Raw genomic sequence first — 18895 nt, 5'->3', positions numbered from 1 at the left:
GATAGGGCAAAATTGTGCATACTTACATCTGTGTCATTTGGCTGGAAAGACAGAAAGGAGGCAATGAAGAGATAAAAATAGCGTTAAAAAAAAACAGGTGTATTATTCAGTTAATGATGTGTAATAGACTCTTTGCCGCTGTTTGCTACTGACAACTAAAACCATACATTTCTAAATTCACAAACCCTTTATTCTCTCACGGACAACAATTTCCAAAACATTTTGACATGCATTCAAGCAGATAATAATTGAATAAAAGCTCAAAGTGTGTTTAAATGAGACATGAAAGGTACTTGAAATGTTGGCGTGGGATAATTGAAAACAACAAAACTACAAGTGTTTGCTAATTATTATACCAAACCTACAGTATATCAGCTATTAGTACTATACTGTAAACCATTACCATATATATATAACTATGCAGGTGCACACAAACTCAAAAGTAGTCTATGAGGAACAAAATCCATCAGTATTTTTCATAATATAAATAATTTCTTTCTTGAAGTGCCATCTGTCAATTTCTTTAACAGTTGGTTCAGTTCCTTCATCTCTGAGCTGGTCATAAGTCCAAATTTTTCTGATGACTTTATGGTCACATTTTTTTTTGTTCCACAGCATAGTATGTGGATTGGTGTCTATGTACAATACACCATAGGAATCATGGGCAAGCTAAACAGAGCATGTCGAAGTGTGAATGAGACCATCTATCATTCTTTTCAATCCTATAATAACAAAGCGTCAGTCTTCCTCACCGCTTCCCATCGCTGCCTCCTGGAATTTACTACAATTCAGCAGACTGATGTAGATGAAGACAATTCCTTTGCATTCCACAGAGAAATAGCAAGGCTTTGAAGAGGGGGAAAGAATGAAGGAAACTGGACTGTCTCATTCAATTAATTAAATGTGATCATGAGGGCCCAAAGCCCCTTTATTTAATGAATTAAGTCTCAATATTATTTTAAATGTATAAAATAACACTGATCATTTTTGTAACTTTATCAAATACTTGGCAAAAAAATCCTAATCCGGTCCTAGTGATGCACTATAGGCACTAAGAACGTGCTGTCAATGAAATCATTAAGTGAATATCGTCTTGAAAGCATTCATTTACTGGAAAACTGACGATCAGATTAATGCGATTTGTGGGCATGACAGATACAGTATTTTGGTTGAACCATCCATTCTTTATTAATGGGCAATCTCAAACATTCTCTAAAAACCCTCCAGCTGATCCAAAATGCAGCAGTTCTGATGAGAACTAACACAAGCGATCACATTTCTTTATTTCTAGCTTCTCTTCATAGGCTCCCTGTTAAATCAGAATATAATGTATAATTCTTCCCCCTACATATAAAGCTCTTAATGACCAACCTCCATTATATCTTGAGGCACTTTGCTCGCAGACTGCGGGTTTACTTGTGGTTCTTAGAGCATCTAAAAGTAGAACGGGTAGCAGAGCCTGCAGCTATCAGACTCTTCTCAAGTGGAACCAGCTGCCAGAATGCATTTGGGAAGCAGACACTCTCTCTTTTGTTAATTGTTATAGTTATGACTGGCTCAGGTGACCCTGAAGCATCCCATAGTTATGCTGCTATAAGCTGTATACTGTGGCCCATGATGCACCTCTCCTCACTCTGCTCTCTTTACTCTACATGAACATATCACACTATTGTTGTCATTAACTTGTGTTTATCTTTCTCAGCAGGTATCCCTGGCCTGGTGTTGCAGTGCTTGTTGACCCCTCGTTCCTGTCCTCTCAGCCCCCAGCTGGTTGAGGCAGATGGCTGCCCTGCCTGAGTCTGGCTTTCCTGGAGATTTCTTCATGTTAAAAGGGAGTTTTCCCTTCCTCTTGATGCGATCTGTCGGTTTCCTTAGCGAGGCAACTTTTTTCTTTTTCAATTGGCATCATATAAAAAGGACAAGTTTAGATTTTGATTAACTTCTCTTGATTGGATTATTGTAGTACAATTAATTTGATTATCAATTTCTTGAATATGACTGTATTTTTAAGTGCATTGAGATGACATCTGCACATTTGACTAGTGAATGGAACTGAAACTGAATTTTAAGTCTGAGGTCCTCACCGCAATTATTACACACATCTGTAACATATGTTGTATTTGTCACAACATTAACAGAGATAAAACAACACCAGGTTCATTTGATAAGTTGTCTTAGTGCTACATTCACCAAAATATAGGGTTTGAATCATCCACGAATCAATGTGGTTTTCATCTACTTCTCACATCGTGTCATTTGTTGGTCTTAGAAAGAAAAATCATAAAGAAATAAAGATTTTTTCCTATTTCTATTAATGTAATTGCACAGATAGACTTTTATGTCAAATCACAACGGGTGATGCACAGTGCAATCACAAACGCAGCAGAGACTGAAAAGAAACGGCTTAACATAGAGGAAAAAAAATCACTGAGTGCCCTCTGTGTGATAAACAGCATGCCAGAGTGTGGATGGCATAAAACTCATCATCTTTTGATTCCTATCACTATCACCCCAGAACTCCTTACTGCGTCTACACTCACTGTCAGACACCAAAAAAAGCAGCATAGCACTGTGAGAGATGAAGGCCTTATATCACAGGATTCACTCTGTATATCTAAACAGTGTTCTTAACCATGGTGGAGGCATAAAGAATCAGCTTTCTATATGATTTTAACGCTTTCACAAGAAAAATGGGGGAACAACCATTAAAAAAAAATCTTTTTAAGTAGATGCTGTAGGTTTTGTCTATCTTGTACTTCATCCTGATCTTCCATTTCGAATTTACAGTTGGAGTGATAACTTTACCTCCCGGGGGAGTCGAACACTTAAAATAGACTGCAGAGAGGATTACGTGTGCAAACATATGCATGGATGGACACACATGTACATCTTAAGTCAAAACAGGCACACAGGGTGAGTGCATGCACACACAAACCCCATGAAATAAAGATCAAGTACACGACAGGGAGACAAGATGATTATGTAAACTACCATAGGAGAGGAGGAGAGAAGGATAGGAGGAGAGAGCATTGAAGACAAGGAAGGGGTCTAAGTGAGGAAGGAGGCGCTGATTAAAAGAAATTAAGTTGAGCAAATTGAGGAGGAGAAGAGATAAAGCAAAACAAGAATGACAATGGCTTTCTGTGTTGCAGAAATCTAATGGATAATAAGTCAATCTCAAATTATTCTAATGAGCTCTTAGTTGATGAATATGGACATAACAGCACACATAGACACAGATGGTCCCTGTCAAGCCACATATTAACACAAACAGATACAAATAAAACGCTCCCTTCTTCAGAATTCCACAAAAACAAATACATACATAAAGACATGCATGCATGCACTCACACACAAACACACACGAGCACACACTTGGGGGCTGCTGAGCCTAGCTGTGGTAGCTATCCATCACATAATGGATAGCCAGCAGCCTTAAATGGCCTTTTAACTGCTGTCATTTACAGCCGTGGAAGCAGAGGAGGAGAGGGACCACGCCAACAAACACCTGCTAGAGAAAAAGTGCTACGCCAAATTAAGCAAGTTCTCGCTGTTGGTGTGAAAGGTTACCACCATCCCTCTTCCAGTGGTGGTTCTGAATTTCTGTGCACAACATCCAAAATACACACTGAAGACAACCAATGATGACATTTAATCATTCAATATAATGTTTTGAGTGCGGTAAGCACTCCTTTAATGGCAGGAGCAGTGATATGGAAAACATTGCATTAAGTTTGAATTAAGTAAAGTCTACATGCTGCAATTATCAGCAAGTGGAGCAGAAAAAAATAGCCTATAATCATTTCTGCCTTGTCATCAGTAATATGTTATGTCAGAGTGGTGCAGTAGTCTATAGAAACATTCATTCAATATATATAAAACTCAGTCTTGAAGCACAGCATTTCCATCAAAAGCTATGTCTCTGTAGCTTCATATTCGCTCTCTGGACTTTTGTGAATTAGTTAAAGATCTGAATGTGAGGTCAAAGTGAAATTCAAAAATGAAAATGAAATTAAATCAAAGCACAACACACCAAAACAAAACAACACAAAACTATTTTAGACACACAAGAAATAAAGAATGGTCTGTTATTTTGGGTTGAGAAGATTAATTTAAATTGATTTTGGGGTTGTTTGTGTTTCACGAACATTCTGCACTGTTGCAGTTATCAATACATCAAGCATTTCTCATTAGTGCCGATACATTGAACCCCAAGTTCCATCTCTTATGTGGGGCAAAACAATATAAATCCAACAAGGAAAGTAATAACTTTAAATCCTGACATTTACAATTTATCAAATGTTTTAAAATACAAATGGTAGTATTCCACGATGAACACTGTTCTGAAAATATAAGATAATCTCTTTTTAGCAGGGAGGGACCCATCTCCTTGCTTGTTTCAGCAATGTTTCAGCACCAAAATCAGACTCTAGAGGATATGTATGTGTTTAACAGCTCTTTCTGTAGGACACCAAAACTAATCATGATGTTTGCCGAGTTCAATATCCACCATTCATTTTCTATACCAGCTTAATCTAATTCAGGGGCACGGGGAGCTGGAGCTCACCCCCACAGTCTTTGGGCGAGAGGCAGGGTACACTATAGAACAGTCGGCAGTCCATTACAAGGCCAGCACAGAGACAAAATGCCCAAAAGCACTCAAACTCACTCCAAGGGTCAATTTAGAATTACCAATCAACCAAACAAACATGTTTTTGGACAGTGGGAGGAAGTTGGAGGACCTGGAGAAAACCCACGCATACATGGGGAGAATGTGCAAACTCCACCTAGAAAGGTAATCAGTCTACGGTGGATCGTAACTGCAATAACTGCAAAGTTTCTCCTCAAAACAAGAATCCATGTTGTCCCTCTGCTCCTCATCTTCTTAGTCTGCTATGTATGTTCTTTTTTAAAACAGAGATTGATCCAAGCATGTGTGAAGCGGACACGCTCAATGAACAGGTTAACAAATATTTGGGCTGCATGCGATTGGCTGCAAACTTTTAGGGACCACAACATTTAAGTCACACAGGCCATGCAGCAGAACTTGACTTTGATAAGCACATTTGATAAGACATTTTGTCTAATTCTTGCAATACATCATGTTGACACTGTATGCGCTTACCTGAGCTGTAATGGCCCACAATTTGGATGCAAGCGCTTCCTGAGTCATCTGGACCCCAATGGCTATAGAGAAGAAGAAATAAGAAGAGCAATATCAGTTAAGTACAACAAAAAGACATTTAGAATAACACAGTATGGGGAATTTTCCTCTGTCCATTTTGGTCAAGTTTGGGAAAGGCTTAGAATTTAAAGCTTCAAAAAATGAACCTGTGCAGTGGTTACTGATGCAAACATACACAGATTCACAACATTTTTTGCGGTGCATTAAAAACTGATCCTCGCAATCGGTGTTGATTTGTGAAATCTAGGAGTCTTGATAATACAGCGGCATGTGATGCCTTGTGAGTGAGATCAGGGTCGTGGAGCATTACAAGGTGTAAGATGTGTGAAAGCAGTTTAGAGTTTGCTGTGGGAATGAAATACAAATAGCACAACTTGCTGCAAATAGATCACATGTATAAGGAACAGCAGTTATAATAACAATTTTAAAAGAAGTATGGATTTATCTGCCTGAAGTAAAAGCAAAGAGAAACATCAATTCTTGCACTTAAGAAAAAAAGAACACTAATAGGATGATTAATGCCCCAGAGTGAGACTTTATCTCTTGGCTCTCAGGCTGTAGGAGTAGAAGAAGACCTCCTGGACAGATCAGCTCTGCCTTCAGAAGTCAAGTTATGAAAATCCTTTTACATTAACTGGCCTTCTGAGCCTCGGCAGCTCTGTGTGAACTGTCTATTCTTAGACAGTGTGTGTCTGCATGTGTTTATCCAAGCTCTTCACAACACAGCACTCTTAGGCACATAACATTATGCCTGAAATTAGTGTGCGTTTGTACATGTCTAACGGTCGCATGTACACACAACACGCCGTGACAGAGTGACTGCTTGAGTCAGCTTAGGGCTGGATTTCAGTCAGCATTTTAGTCAAGAAGGGAATGTATAAAAAGGAGCCTTAATTGCATAAGTTCTCAGTGCAAACATACTGTATGCACCCACACACAAAACAAACACACACACACACTGTGAAGGAAGATATGACACTTCATATTAGCATCAAGAACTCAGCGTTTTCCTTCCAACCTGCCTTGTGCAACCATTCAGGGGAAGCCTTAGCAGTGTTCCCTATACACAGAATGCTCATAAAGAAACATAAGCTTACACCCATTTACAGTAAGTACACGAGCAAAGCATCATAACACAACTGATTTATCCATTCATTCATTTTTAGGCTAAAAAACAAATGTAGTGTAATAAGCAGACTGTGCACGCTCACACCTACAGCCTATTTATCACCAATTAGCCTAATATGGAGGTCTAAAACATGCAGAGTCGGTATCTTAGTAGTCCAAGAGCTTTTTGTTTCAGCAGTTGTTTCCAGTCATTTCTGTCTGACACTTTAGTCGTAAAAGAAATTTTCCTGAGTGGTGTAATCAGTCACATTGAACATAATGAATGGGCTAGTCTCTGTCCAAGTTGCTGCACTTGGACAGAGGGTAAAATAGATTATTTCTTCCCAAAGGCTCTGAGGGCCAGTTGTGGTCAAAGAACTGACCATCCCTTTCAATTATGCTTCTAAAATGCAATTAGGTGATAAATCATGGGTCATGGTTGTTACGAATAAACCCTGAACTGTAGTTCTTTAAGGGGTTCTGCTTACTTTAGGATAAAATAGCAACATACTCTGTGTTAAGGTGTGTGGTTTGGTGCATCTGGGATTGTGCTTGGGTCCTCCCTTGTGTGCCTTCGTTTTGTCCAATCTCTTGAAAATCAGTTCTGATGCTCAGTCCTGGCTGTAATCAGCCAGTAATCAGTCACTCAAACAGGAAAAGGTGTTTTGCTGATTGGGGAGTTGTTTATCTCTTCATACAGCTCCAGGGAGCTTGTTCAAAAACGTCATATGTGTTGAAATCTGCAGACTACTATTTACAGACCATTTTGTACAAAATGCTATCTACTGTAATTATAATAATCTCAGATTAAGTGTTAGAAGGCCATTACAGAGAGCAGCTTTAGTCTGCCTTCTTCCTGCCTCTGACTTTGAGGCTGATAGGCCAGATCTAATTAAAACTACCACACTGATCCCTCCATATATGTGTGTGTGTATGTGTCTCTGCAAGATGTTTCTTTTATAATGCGTGAGAGCAGCTCGAAAGCATTTAGCACTTAATGGACATTCAGTTTGCATTCAATTTCATACACAACAACATGCATGACCTTGCACAGATACAAGCTGAAAGGTATGTGTCCATGCATGTGTTGTGCTCGCGAGACAGCAGCTCTTGTATATTAACAGTCTGAGGTGCAATTAGCATGAGCTGCCAATCACAGCCGAGTTTACTTTCAACAGGAAATTAATAAATGAAGAAATGGATAAAAAAATCTGAGGAAGCATGAGTTGGAATTAATTGGTTATTACACAGGAGACAGAGGAATAAGAGATGGAAGGAGGTGAAATGTGAATACTGGCTTAAAAGACTGAAAGAACGAAACTGGAGCTTAACCAAAGGTAAACACATTTCAGACTCTGAGTCTCAATGTATTGTTCTGCAGTATGAGTTTGCACTATATAATGTGCATACTTGCACTGTGCATGCATTGTCATAGAGACAGAGATGAAGATGGACAAACAGGATGACAAAGAAAAATAACAGATGAACATTAACAGACAGAGTGCAAAGAAGGCCAAAAAGGAGCTGTCATTCCCCTGGGACTCGGACCTTTTGAGGGCACTAAACAGATCCAAAGCCTTATTTCAGTTACAGGGATTTTAACACCTAAAATTGTCCCTGCTCCTAAGGCTGTACTTTCTGAATGTTCAGGAAATTTTCAGATAGGACTGCTAGTACCTTTCTGATCGATTGTGCTTGCAGCATTTTATTTTAGACCATCTGTCTCAGTCATCTCATAGTGACTCTGCGGTTCCTCTTAAAATATCTCTTCTCCTCTTAAAATTTTGAATCTGCTTTACTTCCACCATTTCTCTCTTTTCCAGCATTGACTCAACTCAGTGTCACCATATGCCAATCATGATTAACAGCTATATGTGCAGTGTTGGCTCACCAGTGCTCTATGCTCGACTGGATTCATGCAGTTTGCCATCTAACTACGAACAAGCATGGCATGTGAAAATAACCATTCCATACACTAGTGTGATCAGTTGCTTGATAACCGAAAGGACAAATCTGCTCGGATCAGCCAGTTGATTGGTGAAACTTAATAAGTTCAAGGTAGCTGTAGTTCCTTGGACAAAGCCTTATTTGGTTACTACTCCCAGTTCTTTTAGTTAGTATCTGCTGGTCCATAATGTCAAAACTTTGAGAACTGTAGCTTGAGGGGACAACAAGGCAAATATGGTGTTTCAGTCTGCAACAGGCCACCAGTCTCTTAGACTAAACCCTATCATTTCACCTTAGCTTAACCAGCACTTTTGTTTAAATCTATAATAAACTTTGTTTAATGTCCCTTCTGAGGTTGTGTAACTGTACAAAAATACATAAATAAAAGTATTTGCCGCCTGCATAAGATAAGTCATACATATATATGCATATATAGCTTGATTATGTATATTAACATAATGAGACAAGCATCTTCCTCACAGGCTGCAAACACTGATAATGTATTTTTAGCAGCTGCAAGTGGAATCTGTTTCATGCTTGGCATGTGGAGGGTGTGGGTGAAGCAAGTGGTGGTGTTGTAATACTCCAGACTGGTTTGATCTCGAGACCCCGTTTTGGAGGAATTTTCTTGGAATTTACTGCAATTATACTTGCTAATGTTTTGGTCTTTGATACCTCCAAATTGCCTGTTAAACGACTGATTGGGATTTGAAATAAATCATCTTAAGTTTGGTGTATCTTACAGAAATGTTATGCACATTAAACTGTGATTAGTCCATCTTCTCTTCTCCACTCTATTCCCCTTTTACATCACGCAGGTTGCAGCTTTCCTTGTTGCTTACATTAATCCGCCACATCGAAATCCAAAGTAGCAGACTTTCTCAGATCTAAATCTTAGTGGGATTTTTTCATATTTGTCAAGTGGATCTCAAAGATGAGTTTGATGAGTACCTATGGTGCCTAAATGGAACATTTAAAGATTTTCGAGCTCCCAGTATTGGTATTTTCACCTTATCCCACTTGTTAATTAACACACACCTACAGTCCAAAAATCATGCAGTTCTATAAATGACCGTCAGTGCAGGTTAACATGTCTTTGCCTAATTTGACATGTTTGTGTGTATAAATGTGTGTTTCTGTGTGTCTGCTTGGATTAAATAACCAGTGAGTCGAGCCTTTGTTGATAGTTCCCTTAAACCCTGGAGTAAAGACTAAATGTATACGAACACACACAAAAAGAGTCAATAAATTAAACTGACACAGTGACTAAGTCTCAAAGCACAGAAGGGAAACTGAAAATAAGGCCACCAGTGGGAGGTCATTCTTTTCTGTTAGTAGTATGCCTTTGCAATAGATGTTCAAATCAGATATAATATACATAGTGGTGGAAAAACAAGTAAATAAGGCAAAAGAAATGCACAACAGCAAACACATACGAGCCTAGTATACAAAGGAAGCAAGCAGAGTGGGGAGCAGGAAGGACACATAAAGGTTGTGGACACAGCACAGACACTGCTATCACCTCAACAGATTAATGGATGTAATGGAGTCAGGAGGCACAGGTGGAGAGATAATGATGGAGGGATGAAGGGAGACAAAAAGGGAGGGCAGGAAAAGGATGAGACAAAAGGCAGAGTAGATGAAAGAGGATGAATTAATTTTTTACTGATGTTATGAGCTGGAAACTTTTTTTAAGCAAAGTGTGGCTATTAATAGCAAAGCTTTATTGAGATCAAATGTGAGTGTTTCTCATTCGGTGACACGTGTGTGTTTGTTGGTGGAAAGTGAAAACAAGAACGTCCCGTACAGTGATGAGGACAAGGAGGTCGGGGTGATGTGTGATAAACCAGATAAGTCTGATTTATAAAGCATGACCTTCCGACAGCACTGATAGGTGTCTGCCCTGTAAGCACATCCAGCAGTGCCTCGGTCTTCCTCATATACTTCTTGAAGCTGAATGAATGAATACTTCATGCAAACTTGTGGAATTTCACACCTCTGAGACTTTTTCTAAACCATTGAAGGTATGTTTTATCGTTAAAAACATTTATTTTGCTTATTTTTGATCATTTGATGGAAAAAGGAAGCTGTGCTGTAAAGCCTTTAGACCTTGTTTGAAGTCTTAAAAGTGAGCATGACTGAGGACAACACGATTACTTTTTATCTGACAAAACTGTCTTTTTCTTTAATCTCTCACTCTGTTTATTTGTACAGATACACCCAGTGTTGTACACACAGAAACATGTGCATCAAGAGACAGTCAGATCAACACAAACAGGCCTAGTGATTATAGCTGTCTCCATTTGAAATGACATTTGTCTTTTGTTTCCCTCCGCCTGCCTCACAAACACACAAACTCATAATTGCAGCTTGTAGCCACAAATGTCAAACATTTATCAGTAAGAAGGAAAAGAACGTGCGGCCCAGAAGAGTCTTTTTTCCTTCTCCTTTTTCTATCAAATGTCTTCTCTTTCATTGTATCTTCTTCAAAGGTTCAAAAGGGCATCTCTGTATTTATGACTAGAGCATATCACTACACTTAGTCTTATTCCACAGATTACTGCCGTTAACAGGAAAAGAGAAAAGTAATAAAACAGCCACACAGCTCAGCACTATAAAGGGAACGGAACATAGATCAAAAATACAAACATGACAGCTATGAAATTACCATAAAATGAGTTCTGTAAACTTGGAAATGGGACCGCTGTGAGGCTGGAAAAAGTCTTTGCAGGTAAAATGAATTGACATAACTCAAGTTCTATGGGTAGATCTGTATCCCATGCTGAAGAAAACATTGAACATGGTCACTTTTACTGAAATTTGTGCAACACAAAAGGAGGGAATGGGTTGGAGCATATAATAAATAAACTGATTAAGTCTAAAATCAGAGGCGCAGAGCTTTGAAATACTGTACTGGTAGAATTCTGCGCATTACATTTGCATTCGAAACTGGATAGAATGATAGAATATTAAATTTTTATTTCTCCAGAAGTATTATCTTTGAGTGTAGCAATGTGAACAAACCATAACTGAGCAAATCAGTCAAGGCCACTGCAATTTGGATTACTCTGATGTTAATCTGCGTATGCAGAACTACATTATCATTATTATTATTTAAAGATTTTACTGGAAATAGTTGTGTTTTTCTGGGTAGAATACAAAGAAGCCGCAAAAAAGAAGCTCCTCACATAATGAACTGAATTACCTTTTAAACTCAAATATAACAAAAGATAACTGTTGGTGTTTCCCAAAAACAGCAGCATTCACCAAGGCTTCAGCAGAAACTATGACACATATTTAATAAAACTAATGTTGCTAAGCAACAAACTTTCTTCATGCAATTAAAGTGAGTTTTCTAAATTCTGGTTGCTCAGTAAAGAAAAAAAAAAGAAAAGAAAGAAATCCTTGATGTCTGAACACACACAACAATCAAACATACCAACACACAAGCACACACAGAGCCAAGAAATACAGGAACAGTTAAATAGATGCACTCACTGAACCACGGAAACATGCACTCAAACACATGCTCACTGGTAGTTTGAATTCAAAGTAACACCAGTGCACATATATTCATAGTACACACATGCTGAAGACACACATGGATGCACAGTGTAACTATTTAACATATTCAACAATCTAACCTGACTTCCAACTCTAAAGTTATGCTCCAGTTGCAACTTCAAGAGGGCTGCACGTCACGACACACACCTCTGTGCTAAGGTTCGCTAACCTCAGAGGAGTTGACAGAAGCAGCACTGACATCACGTTTCCAAAGCAACAGGCAGAGTGTGGGGATTGGACAAAAGGAAGATGACTCAACCTCCCTTCTTTGTGCTCCTCTGTTTCGCCATAATCTCACTACTCCTCTGAAAAGAAGTGTCTCTCACGGTGTCGTGCGCAACTTTTTGAACGTCAAGGATGCAAACGGAGGCATGTGCCTAGGCAGAGGCACATGATATCTTTCAATTAAAAGTGTAGAGAGGTGGCACGTGTTGACATGGGCTAACCTGCTCTGAATTATACACACAGACCACATTTATGCCCACATACAAGCAAATAAAGCAGGGAATATCAGCTAAATCATCTGACAAGCAGGGACTGTGCACTCCAGTGAGAGAATCAAACTCTCAGACATGTCATCCATTTTAATTGTAAAACCCAGTTACACACATTGAGGACTGACAGTTTATCTGAAATTCAAAACGTAGACATCTCAAAGGTACAGAAGAGAGGTGATAGAGATTAAAAACAAGTCTTGCTTCTTAAAATGGGAATAAATGCTGCTGACATTGGCTATATGTGTAGACCTTTTAAGTCAGTGGAGCCTACCTTAAGTTAACCTAGTTTCCGAGCTCTCTTGAGCGGCCCTGTCGGAGGCACACACTAAATCATTCATAGCGGAGAGACATGGAAAAACATGTTCCTGTGTGTGTGAGAAAGAAAAAGAAAATGTGAACGCAAACTGCTGTGTTCTTGTGTTTAGTTCCAGTTGCTTTAGTTTGTGCTAGTAACAAGACCATTTTGCCACACAGCCAAAAGGAATGTGTGACATGATATTTTCAGGTGCAAATTTGGTGTGAATTTTGATGATCTACTCTATTTTTTTAATAATACGAAAGGAGAAAGATAGGCATCAAGCATTCGTTAAGGGGCTGTTAGCAAAATTCACAATCAGACTACCTCAGAAGGGAAACGCACTTTGATCATCAGTCGCTTTTAGGAGTTGTTGTTCTCTGTTGTTGCTCGTCTCCTCTCTCTTTCATCTCTCCATATCACCTTTTCTCTTCCTCCCACTTTCCCCTTGTTTTTCTACATCTCACGCTCATCCTTTGTCTGCCTTGCACTGGTTTCTCTTTCTCCTCCTCCCCTCTAGGAAATCCCTCTCTACCATCTGTCTGGCTATGATGAATTTGGCGTCTTTCAAAACAAATCAACTTGGCAAAATTAATGAGACTCTCTGAGGGGATAAACTTTAAGTAAGTTTGTGAGCAAGTGTGAACCTAAAATGCTTCATAATCCGTCGACAGAAACACTAAGTTTATTATGAAAGAGACAGATTGCATGTTACAGGGATATAAAACAAACAAGGCTGCTTTCACACATTACGTTTCTGAGGTATAGAGTTCAGGATCTCAGATGGGCCTCTTCATCGTGGCAGTAAAGCAGTTTGTCTATGTTCATCCACATATTCCAGACAATATTTGTAAAACAAAGAGTAAGTGTCATGCAGTATCAATTTAAAAATGAAAACACAGTCTGCATTCTGTATTCGACATACAAATACAGTAAAAGGTGCCTTTAAGGCTGTAAATATGGTTAAACCCGAAATATCATTTATTTGATCTCCATGACTAGAGGCTGGTGATGATGACTTTCATTATTACTTTTGTGGGTTATTGGAGCTCCCCCACAGATTTTTCTTATTACATTTGGATAACTAGTCAAAAGATGTTCTACTCAGTTTGTGAAAAGAGTCGTTTAATATTTTCTGTGGGTCTCAATGATGGGGTCAGCTCTGTGATGTTGCAAGGGAGTCTACAAACCTTTAACAGAGAGCAAGACATTTCATCCTGATACTTATCTACTGACCATAGAAGATGTATGATTGTCTGTCCCTTATGCAGTCACATGAAATGACATATTAGACAGTGATGAATCTTAAGGGTAAACCAATAGAATATAAGTTTTCAAGCCTTAGTTTGTGTAAAAAAAAAAAAGAAGAATTACATGAGCAGTATAAGTATTTTAAGATAAACTTTTTTTTCAAGAAGCATCATATTTCCAAGGAGTCCATTACCTTGAATAGCCGAATTAGCGAATTAAAAGCTCCTTAATAATACAATATGCATGCAACCTTTCCTAAACTTGTAACAGAGTAGGCCACATAACCTTTAACCTTGTTTATTGACACTTCAAATACATCTAAGGTAATTCTTTGTAAGCAACAAGTCCAGGTCCTACAGGTAGTTCGTTCAGATCATACTCAAAATACTCTCCAGGAGGAAGGAGGGTAGCGTGAGGTCGAGTCCAACATACTCCCCGTCATTAGGACAAAAACACTTTACTAAAACATTGTTGTCACTTCCTGGGTGGGTTTAGAGTATAAAACAATTCAATGACTATGGTTGAAATGTCTAAAACACATTCTTTTTACGAGGCAACGTTCTCCTTATGGACGCCGTTTTGCTGGTTGCCTCGTTTAAACGTAAACACAAGTTACACTACACTGTTCTCACTTTCTGTAGAAAATAGCATAATTTGGTTAGGGTTAGACATCAAAACTATTAAGGCTATAAATGACTTTCTTCTTACAATGGGACACAAACACCATTTTTACCCTTCACATGCAGTTGCAGTCTGGGCCACTAGAGGTCAAATATTCTTTCAATGCAATTATTCAGCGTGAACATACACCACAGGGGCATGTTTTGGAGAGGAGAAATCTTTGAAGGTATCTATCCATTAATTGTATATACCTGAAGGATCATGGATGGATGGAGCACTAGCCGAGCTTTCATTGTGTGAAAGCTATGGATACACCCAGTACAGATCACCAATGTGTCACAGGGACAACACAGAGATAAAGAACCATGCATGCTCACAGTCATTCCTATGGTCATCTTAGAATTAAAATTTAACCTAACATGCATGTTTTTTCAACAGTGGGAGTACCCAAAAGGAACTAAACAGAGAGGTCGCAAGCCTGGATTGAAACCAGGATTCTACTTGCTGCAAGGCGACAGTACTAACCACCACACCACCGTGTACCCTTCTTGTGAGGCAGGTAGAGTACTAAAAATAGCAATAAATATAATATAAATGTAATAATATAGAGTTAACGTTTAAAAGCTGTTGGAATAAAAGCTTGTCTGGAAAAATGTAGCTAAAACCTTGAATTAATACAGGACTGATTGTTAATGGAGGAATCCTCAATAACCATTTGAACTACAGGGCCATAAAACTGTCCGATCAATAGGAAGCTGATTTACGGGTGACAGAAAAAACGGACGAATAGGAAGAGAAGCACCACAGACTCATTTGGTGAAACGTGTACAATTCCTCTGTGTGCGTATAAAAAGACAGATAGTGCCTTGAAGTCACTCGCCCTATGCAGGAACTAGTGGTAGTATGGCCAAATGTGCCTGGCCAGACCTGGTGTTAAATACAAAGCCTTGGGTCAATTCATCTTCACTGACACACACCCAATAGAACAGTAAATTACAAAGCAAGGGAGGCAGTGGGGTTGAGTTCAAAGCGATAGAGAAAGAGCGAGACGAGAGAGGAGAAGGATGTGGTTAAAGAGAAAAAGAGAAGGGGTTGGGGGGAACAGTCATCCATATATGGCAACTAATAATGAATGCAGCAGACTGGGTTTAAATTCATACATCATCAGCACTGGAGGCAACAGACAGGAAAAACTGCAGGGATTTAATCATGCCTCCAAGACAATAAATAAACCAATATTCCTGTAACTGTGTAATGAATATATCTGACAGTGAAATGCTGGGTAACACCGTCAGAGCTATCAAGAAAAGTTAAAAATAAAATGTTGCTGTTTTAAAGCATTGCCACTAATCATTTTTCATAGCACGTCTTTCCTGCATCATTGATGGAATGGACCAGGCCATAAAAGCCACCTTGGCAGGAAAAGCTGGCGCTTCCTGTTGATGCCCACGCCAGTAGCCATCTTTGCCAAATGCACAAACTGCCATAAAAAAACAATTTTTTTTTTTCATTTTTAAAGAAAGGGGGTAAGAAAAAAAGCAGAAATATTGCTTAACGGACCAAATACATCAAATTCACCTTGCAATCTCATCTCAGTCTGAAAGGATGCCAGTCCAAGTTTCAACGGTGTTGTTAATAAATTAAATAAAGTAAACTGTGAACTCACTTTCTTAATCAGTAAGTGCATCATGTATTACCTCCTGTTTGAATATTTTTGTGCATACAAGATAACCAGAATAATCCCAGATTCCAGGCAGATTTAGCAAAGATGTGAGTGATTTACCTAATTCAGTTGGTCAAATAAAAGCAGAGGCCATCATGCTTCTTTGGAGAGAAAGTAAGAGCTTGATGATCAAGATGGGCTTGGCACATGAAAGATTTTCTTTTTGTTCTTCTTTTCATTCATCTTGGATTGCTTTTAGGTTACATCACAGACAGCTGTCACTACATTTACTGCAAACCAGAAGGTTACTGGAAAACATAGTAAAAGCTGAAACAGTAAAATATGACTGCTGGATGTGAAATTCATGCATGTTTGCAGAGCCTATGTAAGGTCCACGAGGGTGTTTTCTGTTTTTTAGAAGATTATATACCTAATGATTCCCTTACCTGCTGTTTAACACACATGCATCCCTTGACTTGTATAAAATGTCCAACATGGCAGAGTGTCATTGAGTTTGGCTCTAAATACTTAGCAGCTCCAAACTGCTAACCCTTGTCACTGACCCTTACTCCTTAGACTGAACAGGCAGGACTAATTAGAGGACTAATTACCCTTTTGGAATCAATATACATACATATACAGAAATACACACATATAAACAAATGTACACGCACGTACATGGAGAGCCATAGTTATTTCTGATACATAGGCAGATATTCTTTATTTATTTCATTCTTTATCTATTTAAAAATATCCTTTTAATAAAAAGGATTTCGAACCTACACTGTGTTCCAGCCATTCCAACCAATCATCTTCCACAGCTTTCACTGAAGAGTGTATCCTATCGCCAGTACTGGCAAGAGCTATTGGCAGCAAAAAACAGATTCCTGTTTGCCAAGAGCTATATTCATGACATTATGCCTCCACAGTTCCTGTACTTGGACAGGAAACCAGAGAACTCATATTTAGGTTGTGTGTGTGTGTGTGTGTGTGTGTGTGTGTGTGTGTGTGTGTTGGGCAGCTGACCAGTCTAGCGTTTTAACTGGCCTATGCAAATTCTTCATTGGTGTGTGCCAACTAAGTAAAGTGTACTGTTAGATGTAGCTGACTAGTAAGAAGAAGGGCTAACTGGGGTGAAATTCCGAAATTCCAGTCAGAGTGTTTTAAAACACATTATTGCATTACATTCCTGTTTTTTTCACTTTTACCAGTTTTCCTGCATGGCTATAAAAGGACCGTCTATTGCCTTTACTATTTATGTATTCATGGCAAACTTTACAAATATTAGCATGAGGTCATGATCCAGAAAAAGCAGAGACAGGTGTGGCCAGCTGGGCAGGTGATCTACAAGCTTTGCTCTGATCTAAGAGGTCAGATGCAGGTAACTCATTTTAATAACTATCAAAGCAGTGTATGAAAAGCAGTAAATCATTAGCTTGGAGTTGCAAACAAATAGACCAGTTGACCCAGTGTGGGGAATACAACTAACAGCACGGACACACCTTGTGTCTGCAAACTTCAAATGAGGGATCTCATCCTTGATGCATTTGCTTTTCTTCTTATGCGAAACCAATTTTCATGTAAAAAAGTACATTTTGGGGGATGAGAGTAAATGTACTCATGGTTAGGTGTACATGGCTAGGGTTAGAATATAGTTTTACATAGTCATGAACTGCAAGTGATGTGATGCTAAATGCCTAAAAAGACTCTGTCATCTTGCAAGTTTGAAGCATAGAAACCTGTGAAACGACTACTTATTGGACATATTAGACAAACATTCCTATTTTACAAGTTCTAATAAGGCTTGGCTAAAGAAGGGCTGTTTGATCCTGAGACTGACTAAACTTTCACATAGGTCAAAGACTTCAGTCTTCAGTTAGATAAATGTCATGGTTCAGGGCCATGGACAGTGCTCAATATTGCCACCCTTTGCCCTTACCGCTGAAGCTATAAGGGTTCTAGTTCGCCATAAAAAACCCAATGAAAGAAAACAAGAAAAAGACTGCAAGACTGTAGGATACAGTGTTAATAAATACTTTCTTGTTGGAAGTACTTACAAAGTTTCCCCCTTGGAGAAAATGGTAACTGTGGTACTACCTGCGATGGGAAAGATTGAATTGTCTTTGATTAGTGGGCACACCCTTAAAAAAAACATCCAACAGATGCTTGCTATATTTGGTGTAAAAAAAAAAACTTAACTAAGATGCCACAATAGGATGTTTCCCTTCCGTCTGTTACATTAAAACAAATCGGGACCAGCTCTGTAGTGTAAATGCTTATCAACAAGTGCACGAGTAGCTGCTTTCTGTTTTGGGTTTGGAGGGAAAAAAAAAAATTATTTGGTTTGGCATGGAATAAAATAACACTGCACCACTATGTGATGAGGTCTCTTTTAGCCGGAAAGGTTGAGATTCTACACATCCATGGCTTCAAGAAAGGAAATATCACTCTAATTCACAGCTTTAATGTTACCTCCCATCGATTCTCCTTTCATTCAACTTTTACCAGAAAGATCAGAGGTTACGGTTAATTAAAGGCATCGGATGTTGGTCGTCTGGTTGATAGACAGCCTCTTTTCCAATTATTCATGCAAAAGTATCACGATGAAAGTGAGACAGTTTTTACATGAGCAACAGCGGCTTGTAAGCTAAAGTAAACACCTGGATCGGAATTGCTTCTCTTCACAATACAGTGCTTGGCTGGTTCAATTCCTTATGGAAAATGCGAGTCTCTCTTTTAAACAGCGCCAACTGTGCCAAATGATT

At 38.8% G+C, this 18895-nt stretch overlaps 1 protein-coding gene across 1 annotated transcript in view; it reads right to left on the bottom strand.

The window, feature by feature from the left end:
• Positions 1-18895, bottom strand: part of cacna2d4a (calcium channel, voltage-dependent, alpha 2/delta subunit 4a) — an 83100-nt gene that overhangs the window by 8071 nt on the left and 56134 nt on the right. The window contains exons 28-29 of the mRNA XM_072377416.1: positions 5126-5187; positions 27-41 (exon numbers count right to left, since the gene is read on the bottom strand). Of these exons, the coding sequence (XP_072233517.1) occupies positions 27-41; positions 5126-5187 (77 nt within the window). The remainder of the gene's footprint in view (positions 1-26; positions 42-5125; positions 5188-18895) is intronic.

Source organism: Leuresthes tenuis, unplaced genomic scaffold, assembly GCF_036924035.1.
Source record: "Leuresthes tenuis unplaced genomic scaffold, fLeuTen1.0.hap1 SCAF_23, whole genome shotgun sequence".
In the NCBI taxonomy this organism is placed as follows: Eukaryota; Metazoa; Chordata; class Actinopteri; order Atheriniformes; family Atherinopsidae; genus Leuresthes; species Leuresthes tenuis.
The sequence above is the reverse complement of the archived record's forward strand: the minus strand, read 5'-3'. Positions and strand labels throughout refer to the sequence as shown.